Raw genomic sequence first — 13192 nt, 5'->3', positions numbered from 1 at the left:
CGCGTACCACCGGTGGTCCACCTTGGTCCAGATTTGAACAAGCAAAAATCACGCGCCGCCAGATGAAGCGCATGTTAGATTCCAGTGCCGCCTCACAGCGCAGACACTGAAAATCGGCGCCGGTGTCAACGTGTTAAAAAAGTTAAATCAAAAGTTTACTACGTTGTTCAATTGAACAAATAAAATTCTTTTGATAAAAATTTAACACAGAAAACAATAATAATAGAGAAATGATTTTTGTTTTAAATATTTATACATTAATTTAGTATGATTTAGTAGTCTTAATGAAAAAATTGAAAGAACCATTTTGAAATAATATGGACAATGATGAGAAATCCTAATGCCTTATACACACACGTTGAGCGTACATTGTTTAATTAAAAATGACACTTTTGTATCTTGCAAGGCCTAAATTTTTGTTATTCCTCGTAACATGTATTTTAGTATAATGCATTTTTTTTTTTTTTTATACATATATGTACTTATAATTAAATAATAGATCTATCATTTAATATAATTTTTAATTTTTTTTTTTATATATATAATCATTTCTTACATTTTTTTTTAATATACATTCTTTTTTAACCTCAACTACTATTTTCTATGACTTTTTTTTTATTGAAATATATATATATATATAATTATATAATTATATAAATGATTTATATTTAAATAAAAATATGTCTTGATTTACTTATAACGAGATAAAATTTATTATAATAATAATACAATATGTGTCTTATTAATTATAAATATATAAATATTATTTCTAACAGAATGTTAATTCTAACCTTAATTCTATAGAATTATACCAGATGTAAGTCAATTTTCGAATAGATCTAGTTTTAAACTTAATTATATATATATATAATACATTGTATATTATTAATATTAAATAATTAATCGTAATAAATTGTTAAACAAATAATAAATAATATTGCATGATTGAATAGAAATAAAAATATTATTCTGACTGATATATCTCAATGATCGTAGAAAGAAAAAACAACATGGCCGTCTAAACAAGATCGAAAACTAACATGGCGTTCAACGTGTACAAACGAATGAGAAAATTGAAAAAAAAAAGAAGAGACACTTTAGATATTCTTTTTATTTTTTTAATTTGTAACGACAATTATACTTTGATTTTTTTTATAACATAATGATATGATATATATATATAAATATGCGTTTCTACCTGTAAAACATAACCTCCCTTCCCAATCGTGCGGCTGTGAGTTAATAATACTTCTGGATAATTTAAGGGGAATCGTGATTTAAGAAAAAAATAAAAAAAAGGGTTTGAGAGGGAGTCCGAAAGAAGAAGAAGAAGGGTTAAGGACTGATAATGAAATTAAAAAACAAATAAAATAAATAAATAAATAAGGAATCGCCAATTGACGAAAACGCGCGCGAAATTTTCGTCTAATTAATTTCTAAGTAAAATTAAGTCATGAAAGTAAAGAAGCAAAATAAAAATAAAATGGGGAATATTATAATAAACAAATTTATATAGGTATGAAGAAAGTTTAATGATAAATCAATGATAATTATATATATTACACACACACACACAAACAAACACATACACACATACACAATAAAACACACTTTTAAATACAAAATAAAAGAAATACTCCATAGAAAATGGAAGATAAGAAAAAGAGAGAGAAAGAATGAGATTGATAAATGATTTGAAAACCTCGTAATTGTTAGAAACAAAAAGTAAAAATAAATTAAAAAATATGTCTCCCTAGTTCGCGATTAGATAATTCTCATTAAATAAGTCAGCCTCTAAGTCATTCGGGACCCGAAAGAAGAAGAAGAAATGTTTTTCAATTAAGTGCTAGTTAGTTTTTAAATCGTATTATTAAAAATCCGTAGTTACGAATATCGGCGCTATACCCAATAAGTTGAAAAGAAGAAGAAGAAGAAGAAAAATGAGAAGAGTGGGATGTTTAAAATGCATCAAGAAAAAATAATTAAATACAACAATATGATAAAGAATGAAAAAAAAAATACAATACAATAATAATAATAATAATAGTAATAATAACGATCGCGTTTGTGTGTAGTACGTTGAAATAAGAAAACGAGAGTGGTGGGGGAAGAGAAGAAGACGAGTGGGAGAACTGAAGATGAATAGTGGGAGTAGGGAGAAAGGAGTGGGGGAAGATCAAGAATACTAGCCCCATATAAACGAGCCTTAAATCCATAATTAAAACAATTTTTGCGTAGTAAGTAATGTTATTTAAAAGAAGAAGAATAATAATAATAATAAGAAGAAGAAGAAACAAAATAATAATAATAATAATAATAAAAAATAAACACTAGGTAGGAGTTTAACGTCCAGACGCGGAACAAGATGCGAAACATTTTACATAGGATTGTTAATTGTGAATAAATACGCACTTAATTAAGAAATTATATAATGATAATGTTTAATTAATTAGCTACTTAAAATAATAATAATAATAATAATAATAATAATAGTTATTATTATTGATCTTTCCAGACTGTGCAGAATTAAGAGAGAAAATTAAATAAGAAAAAAATCAATGCGCGCCAAGCCCGATATAAATAAAAATATTATTATAGGTTATGTGTTGCATTTCTTTTTTTTTTTTTTTTTTTTTAAAGTTAATAGGGAGAATGATGATTATTAAAAAAAAAAAAAAAAACATGACTAAATATAAACAAAATAAAAAATATAAATATATATATATAAATATATTCGTTATTTGATTATACAACTTGACGTGTTGGTTGTGTTTTGTTGTGTTGTGTTGTGTTCTGTTGTGTTGTGTCAATAATCAATCGTCATCGTTGTCTCGTAGTTTAACGCCATTTTATTTTCATACTTTTTTTTTTACAGTATATTTTACATAGATCATCGTGAACAAAATAATAATAATAATAATAATAATAATAAATAAAACCATCAAATGTATTAACAAATATTATTTGATGATGATGATGATGATGATGATGATAAACAAAAGGTTGCTTTCTCCTCCTACTCGAAATTTCGACGTAAAAAAATTTTGCTGAATTTTGTGAAGAAACTTACCCCCCCTCCCCCACATCAAAAAAAAAAAGAAAAAGAAAAATCAAAACAACAACTGAGGTAACTTGATTTTTGTTTTTTTCTTTTTTTTCTTTTTTTTTTAATCATGTCACAGATGATTAAATTTTTTTTTGATAAACGATGCATACATACGTACACATAGATAAAATAATATAAACAACATACACATACATACATACATATACATATATATATATATATACATAATTAGTTTATAATTGCGTATTTGAATTTTTTTTTAATTATAAAAGTAGGAAACTGTAAAATGGTTTCTAAAAATATTCTTTTTTTTTTTTTTTTTTTTAATATTTTTTTTTTGAGTGGGTATTACAAATATACATATACACACACACATATATACTTCTACATTCTCTCATCCGCGAAAATTTCCGTTTTGATCTGAATATATTGTTGAAGGACACACTAATGTGTAACTGTATAATCATCGGTATATATATATATATATATAATATATATTATACAAGATAAATCTTTAAACATTGTTGTAGTTATATATAATACTTATGTACTATTATAATATTATTACTACTACTACTATTACTACTATAAATATTTACGTATATACAAACTTACTACCATATTTACAGATATAAAAGATGATTAAAAAAAAAAAAAAAAATAAAAAAAATATATATATATGATATCTCATGACGAAGAAAAATAAAAATGTGAGATGATTTTCTGTCTCTCTTTTCTCTCTTTCTTTCTTTCTGATTTTTTTTTTTTCTTCTTTGTGTGTGTTTGTGTGTCAATGATTGAATGAGTGAAAAAGAGAGAAAAATAGAAAGTTGGAAAGAAAGAAAGAGAGAGAGAGAGAGAGAGAGAGAGAGAGAGAAAAGAAGTTAAAGTGTGAAAACATGGAAGTTTATTTTTTATTTTAGTAAAAGTTCACAAGTTCTCGTTTAATTATTAATTAGATAATTGATAAACATTAATAATCGTTAATTATTATTATTTTTTTTTATTAATCAATTATATTATACAATATATATATACACACACACATATATATATATAGATATATATATCAAAACTATATTTTATCGTATTTTAACTACACAGTTATTCGTGTTAAGCATACATAACGTTAATAATAATAATAATAATAAAAATAATATTAATAATAATAATATTAATGTTAATATTAATATTAAATAATAATAAATAATAATATAAATTTAAATATACCCACTTATAGCATTTTATCGAGGCTACTTGTAATAATTATTAATAAAATGAATACATTTTTTTAAAACAAATTTTAAAACAATTATGAATATCAAATATTAATAAAATGGTAGAATATACAGTTTAAGTTTTGGAAAAATAAATTAAAATAAAATAAAATAAAATAGAAAGAAAAAAAAGTTGACTTCAACGAACACTCCATTGATTTTTATTATTATTTTTATTTTTATTTTTATTTTTATTTTTATTTTTTTTTTTTGTGTATTTTTATTTTTATTTATATTTTTATTTTTTGTATTTTTATTTTTTTGTATTTTTTTATTTTATTTTTATATTTTGTATTTCGTATTTTTATGTATTTTCATCGTTTTTAATTTATTATTATTAATTTTTTTTTTGTTCTTTTTTATGTTTTTGTTTTTATTTTTATTTTATTTATTTATTTATTTTTTTTTAATTTTTTTTTTTTGTTCTTTTTTTTTTTCAAGGGCAAGATTTCTGGGCTAAAATATTAAAGGATGATGATGATGATGATGATGATGATGGTGATGATGATAATATTAATAATGATAATATTAATAATGATAATGTTCGTGGTAATGATAATAATGTTAGTAATGATAATGATTTTTATTTTTATGTTGACGGTGATGATAATACTTATGTTGTTGATAATGACGATGATAATCATAACGTTCATGATGATAATAATGATAATGGTAATGTTTTTAATGGTAATGATAATGTTCTTGATGATCAGGATAATATTCATGACGATGATGATAATGATAATAGTATTCATGTGAATAATTATGGTAATAATGATAGTGTTGATAATAGTAGTGATGAAAATGATTTTGTTGATGAAAATGGTATTGCTTATGTTGGTCATGATCATGATAGAAACCATAATGTTCATGATAGAAACCATAATGTTCATGATAGAAATGATAATGTTCATGGTGATGATAATACTTATGTTTTTGATAATGATAGAAATGATGATGATAATAATAATGATGATGATGATAATGATAGTGATGAAGATGATGATGATAATGATAATGATGATGATAGTGATAGTGATAGTGATGATCATGATAATAGTGATGATGATGATGATGATGATGATGACGAGTATGGACATAAAGCAAAAAAATTAAAATGTGAAGTAATAAAAATAGAAATTCGGAGATCATTTTTAGATTTTTATTCATAGGAAAAATATAATTTATTAATTTTTATTTAAATTTATTTTATTATTATTTTATTTTTTCTTGCAATTTTGTAGAAACATTGGAACAATTGGTTTAAAAAAAAAAAAAAAGAAAAAATAATTAAAAAGTATAATGATTCTCAAGAGAGAGAGAGAGATAGAGAGAGAAAGAGAAAGATGAGAGAGTGTAAGACAGAGAGAGAGAGAGAGAGAGAGAGAGAGAACAAATATTATTTTTAATGAAACAAACAAAAATATATGCCAATTATTGTGTTCTACAGATTAATCATACTTATTCCATAATTTTTAAGTAATAAAATTGACAATTAATATTGCAACATAAAAAATAGATAAAAAAAAAGATAGAAAAAAGAGAATGAGTGGGTGGGGAGGGAGTGGAGGGAGGAGAGCGGGGGTGGGGGTTGGGGAGTTCTGGAAAGAAAATGATGAGAGTATAATGAAATGAGGATGTATAATTGACTTTATCGTTGAAAATTAATTATTGACTTAATTTAATGTTTCCATTGTTATATTAAAAAAAAAAAGAAAAAAAAAAAAGAACAATTTATTATAATATTAAAAAATATAAAACGAATAACGCGCAGATAACGAAATGTGATCATTGAATGATAAAAAATATTAAAAAAAAAAAAAAAAAAAAATAAATATACAATCGAGAGGATGATGTAAAAGCTGTGTGTAACGTAAAGTGTGACGTAAAATCAATTTGATCGTAATTCTTCATTTTAATTATTGCATTTTAATATTTTATTTGTTTTAATTAATTAATTTATTTTTTTTTTTTTTTTAACTCTTCGTTTTCATTTGAATGTTTCAATTTATTTAAAAAAAAAAAAAAAAAATGTTTTTAACTCGAATCCCGTTGCGTTCTGATAATAAAAAATAAATAAATAAATGTATGCAAATATACTGTAAATTTAAAAGAAAAAAAAAAAATTATTATTTTTATTTTTTGTTGTTCTCCTTAAAAATTAGAATGAGAAAAAGTAAATAATTAAAATTACAAAATTACAAATAAAACCAAAATGCACAAGGTAATTAACTATGGGGTTCTGGGATGGGTCACTGTTCTGTTCTTCTTCTTTTTTTTTATTTTTTTTTTTTTATGTATAAATATAAGTAGTAAAAATAATAATTACATTTTGCAGTAAACAATTTTATGGACAGATTATAATAATGCATTTTTACGAATATAAAATATCAAAGAAATCACCCCCCATATATTTATATATATACATACACTGATAATATACATAGTCACCGTAAAAGATAAAAATTAAGAATAATAATAATAATAAAATTAATAATAATGATTATAATAATTGAACAAAATAAAAACCACTTTAAATATAATTTTTAAACAAATTTGCCAAACTCTTCTAAAAATAAGTAACACGGTTTTGTTTTTTTTTTTTTTTTTTTTACAGTGTTATTTAATATTTTTACAGTGTATTTAATTTTTTTCCTCATTCTTTTTCTTATTTCTAATTTAAAAAAAAAAAAAAAAAAAAAAACAAATCACGTCAATTTAAATAACAGCGATTAGTTAAAATACTTGTGTAGTATAATATAAAAGAAAAGGAAGAAAGTAAAAAAACAATTTGTAGCAGCAAAATTATATACAAATAGCGTTAAATATTTCCCCCTTCCACCCCCCCCCCCCCAAAAAAAAAAATAAAAAAAGAAAAAATAAAAATTAAAACCAAAAAGAATCTTCTGTGTCCAGGCAATATTTTCAGATCAACTCACGACTAGATTTTTTTTTTTTTTTATCAACAAAACAACAACAACAACAACAAAATGAAATAAATACAGCGTAATAAATACAGGATAATAAATACAACAAAAATTAAAACAAATTAAAAAAAAAAAAAAAACAGCTAATTAAACCTAACCTCTTAAACATATACAAACAGCCAATAACGTTGTGTTCTTTAAACATTAATATTAAAATAATTAAAAAAGAAAATATATATATATATATATATATATATATATATATATATATATATATTTATTTATTACATAATATTACATATTAACATTATACTTACATTATATTTATATTAAATATTAAAATTGAAAGTTAATTTCATCTTAATATTTAAATGATGGGAGGATGTTAGAAGTTTAATAATTATGGGAGGTTTTTATGGTATATATATATATATATATATATACACTATATTAATTAACCTTTTTTTTTTTAATTTTAATTTACATCATATATTACATAATTTTTACATATTTTACATCATAAAAAAACCATCATATCCATCGAATTCAAATAGGAATTCAACCCATTTTATCTGAATTCCCAAAAACACCCTTAAAAATACAAAACTATTATTATACTAATAATACATTTAATATTATATTATATTAATATTATTACTACTATTTAATATTATTACACTACTACTACTGCTACTGCTACTATTTACTACTACTACTACTATTATTATCCACTATTATTATCACCACCACTATTATCAATACTATTCTATTATTATTATTCTTATTATTATTATTATTAATCTTATTATTATTATTATTATTATTATTATTATTATATTTATTATTATTGTTCTTCTTATTATTACTATTATAATAATTAATTATTACCTATATATTATATTATTTCTATTATCGATCAACAACTAACACACATACATGTGACTTATATGCGTTCACATATGCACATGTCACTCAATTTAAACATACATACACATACATATACACAAACACACACACATATATATATATACTATATATTAATATTAATATTAATATTACTTAACGGTGTTTTCTAGTAGATTAATTAATTAATTAATTAATTGATACTTAAGATATTATATAAATAATATTAATAATAATGATTATAATGATATATATATATATCTATATAAATAATAATAATGATGATGATGATGATGATGATTATTATAAGCTAATATCTTGATAAATCTTATGATTACATAATTACAATTACAGAAAAGATTACCTATTCGTAAAATATACTGGTACATATATACATACATACATATATACATATATATATATATATTATAGATTATGAGGATGATAAAATAGAAAAATTATATTAATGAAAAACAAAACGTAAAAAAAAAAAAAAAAAAAAAAAGTAACAAAACAAAACAAAATGGTCGACATTCTCAATTAACATCCAAACTAATATTTTCCCAAATTTTTTTTTCTTCTATTTGTTTAAATTTAAATTAGAATAAATCGTTGTGTCGTTTGTCGTTGTTGTCGTCGTCTTCTTCGTTGTTGTTTATTGTCATCGTTGTCATTGACATCGTTTTCATCGTCGTCGTCGTTGTCGTCGTCGTCGTCGTCGTCATCTTCGTCATCATCTTCGTCGTCGTCATCGTCGTCGTCGTCGTCTTCATCGTCGTCGTTGTCGTTAGTTTTTAATTACTTAATTCTAATTATTCTAATTAATCTAATTATAGTTAGAATTAGATATTGTTGTTTATAATAGTTTATTAATTATATGCGATCGACAGACTTAAAACACTGCACATAGAGAAGATTGATTGTATGATACATTTTTTTAAGCGTTGAAACTTTTTTTTTGTTATGGTGATTAAGAGAGATTTTTTTTTTTTTTTTTTTTTAATGGATCGATCGATTTATACAATAGTTTGTTTAAATTTAATTTAGAAATTAGGATTGATGGTAAATTTTGCTTGTCCATATTTTAATATTATGAAAGTGAGGAGCCTATAATTGTAATTATATTATTTACAAATTCGTCTTAATTAATATTCTACGAAAATAATTAAATATTAATATTAAAAATAATTATATTATTTTATTTCAATTATATAATATTATAATATAATTTTAATTATAAAATTATTAATTATTTTATTTTATTTTATTTTATTTTATTTTATTTTATTTTATTTTAAATTCATATATTTATTATAATATTTATTAATTATATTATAATCATATATTAATTATATGATTAATTATATAATCATATATTAATTATAAATTATATAATTAAATAAATATATTTAAATAAATTAAATAATTATATTATTAAAAATATGTATAATTATATTATTATTAAATATATATAATTAAATAATTTTAATTATAAAATAATATAATTATTTTATTTTATTTTAAATTCATATATTTAATAAAAATTATATAATTAAATAAATATATTTAAATAAAAAAATTTTAATATATATAGATATAACTTGTGTGTAATAATACACTTTCATAATTATGGACAAAAATATTCGAATACGATTAACAAAGAATAACAGGTGAATGAACGATGAATGAATGAATGAATATATATGTGTGTTTATTATATTAATGAAAATTGTGTGATGAAAGAGAATGAAAGAAAATTAGTGTTTTCTAAATTTTAGGTTAGGTGTATTATTCTATTCTATTATGCATTAAGTAATTTGTTCATTTATTTTTTTCTCATTTTTTTTTTTCATTTTTTTTTTTTTTCATTTTTTTTCCTTTTTTTTTAATCATTCATATTCTTTGGATTTTAACACACTATTTTATTTATTCATAAAAAATATTTACGAGTAGGGAATTGGGAAGGGAGAAGAAGGGTTTTTAAGAGAAAAATTGGAGATTTTTTTTTTATTTTTATTTTTTTTTTTTATTTTATTTATTTTATTAATCATTAGAATAAAATTTTATCCTACACAGAGGTGGTCCACTGTTATATAAAGCCATTGACAAAAAGATCAAACAAAATGAAATAAAATTAATAATATAATTTAACAAATATTCATATAAAAATTATTAATGATTATTAATAGAAATAATATAAATATATATATAGAAACAATAATAATAATCATAATAAAAAAAAAAAAACAAATATAAATGCATTTTAATGGTGCAGTGTTTTATGCGCGTCCAAACCGATTGTCGTCGGATTTATTCTACCATCTTGAATCAATGAGAATTATGTTCCTTTTTCTTTTTTTCTCATTACAATATATCTTATAAACAAAATGATCGAACAAAATCAAACATAATAATTATAAATGAAAACGTATAAACGTAATAATAATCTCAGATTCAAGAATGTGGTACGGCATATCTGATCTTTAAGTGCGGCACTTTAGGGGCTGTGTGCTTTCAAGTATTTAAAAAAAAAAAAAAAAAAAAACACCAAAAATCATTTTGTGTGAATTTATACTTTTGTTGATAAATTCACACAAATATATATTTATTTTTTTTATTTTTTTTTTTTTTATTACTACTACTACTACTACGTATACTACGCACTTTCATCCCCTATGGTGGTGCTGGATCTCGTCTACGAGCGTTTTTAATTATTATAATTATTATTTAAGTTTAAGTTTAAGTTTATTTTTATTACTATATTTATATATATATATATATAGTATATGTACTGCCGAAGCAAGTACTATATTTATATATATTTATATATATATATTAGATATAAGTTCACATACACACAAATTACTTATCCTATTTCCATTTCTATTTCCTGTTCTGTTTTCATTTCCTTTCTTTTCTCTTCCTCTATCTGTCCTTCAACAGTCCTCCTCCATTTTGTTTTAGTTCTTTCCTTTAATTAATCACATCATTTTTGTTCATATTTTTCATTGATAAAATAATTGCCAACATTTCACTGTTTTTTTTTTTTTTTTTTTTTTATAAACTTTCATAGAAAATAAAATGCATTCCTTCTTTTTTATTTTTTTTATTTTTATTTAAAAAAAGAATGCATTCCTTCTTTCTTTCTATTTCATTGAAAAGAAATAAATGCATTTTCATGTTTTTTTATTTTTGTAAATAAATTTACAATTTTAAAACTTCATAATAATTATTTATTCACATATACACGTACATATACATGTATATATATTTATATATATATATAAATGATCATATTATTATTTCATTATTGAAATCAATATATCCTACCTTAATCCTATTTTTTCCCCCCACAGACACCTCTCCGATCCCAAAATTCAAAAATACTGAAACCGGAAGTCCAATATTCATTCCAAACGGAGATGCAGCCCCTGGACCCCAACGATTTTCATTGACTCAACACACAAACTACCATCCCTATAGGCGTTAATTTATCTATTTACAAGTTCAACAATAATAATATTACATATTCTTAGATCGTAGATACAAATTAACGTAGAGAGAGATAGAAAATGGAGAAGATAAAAATTTTAAATTATTATAATTATAATTATTAAAAAAAAAAAGAAAGAAAGAAAGAAACATAACTAAAAATATTTGTTTGCAATATTTTCATTTATTGCACATGCACTTTACATATTACCATTATTATTACAAAATAATATAATTTACAAATATTCTTATATTAATAATTTCATCTTCTCTTATATCTGTTTCTACGTTATCAATATACATATATATATATATATATATTTATTTATATATATATATATATGTATATTGATTTATGACAAATTTGGATTATATTTATATACTTAAGAGTATTAAGTTATTTTATAGAAATTATTCTACGTAATTCGAGTAGCTTATTATAATATGATTATTAAGAAAATATAAGTTATTAATAATACATATATATATATATATAAATATATATATATATATATATATATGTATATGTACACCGGTACATAAAACGAACGAATACGGCGAGAAAAAAAGAAAACTACGACGCGCGTTTAGTTGTCGGACTAAATAATTTAAAATTAAGATTTAAATAAGATTTAAAAAAATAATATATATTGTTCTAATATTAATATAATATTAAATTATACGATTTAACTTTTTTTTAAGTATATATATATATATATATATATATAGATGAATAGATAAATAGATAAATAGATTTGTTATACTCGCCGCCGATCGATGATGTACGACTTTCGTCCGATTATTCACAAACATATTATATATAAGTATATACATATATATATACATGTATTATTTACATGTGTATATATCTATATATGTATATATAATATTTCGTTTGTTTTTTCTTGTATTATTTTTTCTCACAATTTTATTTATTAGGTTATTCAATATGAAATGTCTGATTTCAAGATGAAAATAATCCGAGTAATCAGACATTTCATAGTTTCATAATACTAATATTATTTCTTTCTCTTTTTCCTACAAATATTTCAAATTAATATTCGTAATAACAATTTTGCAATAATTTATAATTGTTTAAAAAAAATTCGAGTGAATTGTTCGTTCAAATCATCTTTTGTTTTTTTGTATTATTACAATGTTGTTCATTCAAATTGTTCAAATTATTCAAAAAACATTTTTGATCTTACTGTACTATCAATTTCAATTTTTAACAATTAATATTTTTGTTTAAAATAACAATCTTTAATTATAGTTAAAAAAAATTCAATTCTTCCAAAAAAAAAATAGAAACAAATTCGTTATATTTTCACATTTGAGGTTATAAATTTGTTTATTTCAAAAGTAACATACCGCCAAAACTATTCTTCTAATTCCAAAAATCAGAGAAAGAGAGAAAGATAAACAGTTAACCTAAAAAAAAAAAAAAAAGAAACAAACGCAAGAAAAAAAAAACGAACGGGCGAATTGTCATTTTGGATAAATGAGAAAAAATATCTATGTAGCTC

The 13192-nt window shown here is 21.4% G+C and overlaps 2 protein-coding genes across 2 annotated transcripts in view; both read left to right on the top strand.

Annotated features, from left to right (window-relative positions):
- Hrb27C (Heterogeneous nuclear ribonucleoprotein at 27C) overlaps nucleotides 1–13192 on the top strand; it is a 44798-nt gene that overhangs the window by 29937 nt on the left and 1669 nt on the right. The window lies entirely within an intron of this gene.
- On the top strand, nucleotides 4761–7411 carry LOC149033762 (uncharacterized; the record flags this gene model as incomplete). Its single annotated transcript, XM_089169939.1, has 1 exon — nucleotides 4761–7411. A coding segment is annotated over one exon (756 nt), but the record flags the coding sequence as incomplete, so codon positions are not given.

The sequence above is a fragment of the Polistes dominula genome, unplaced genomic scaffold, assembly GCF_049000335.1.
Source record: "Polistes dominula isolate Pdom_NZ unplaced genomic scaffold, Pdom_raw_medaka contig_29, whole genome shotgun sequence".
NCBI lineage: Eukaryota > Metazoa > Arthropoda > Insecta > Hymenoptera > Vespidae > Polistes > Polistes dominula.
This window is presented reverse-complemented; position numbering and strand designations above follow the sequence as displayed.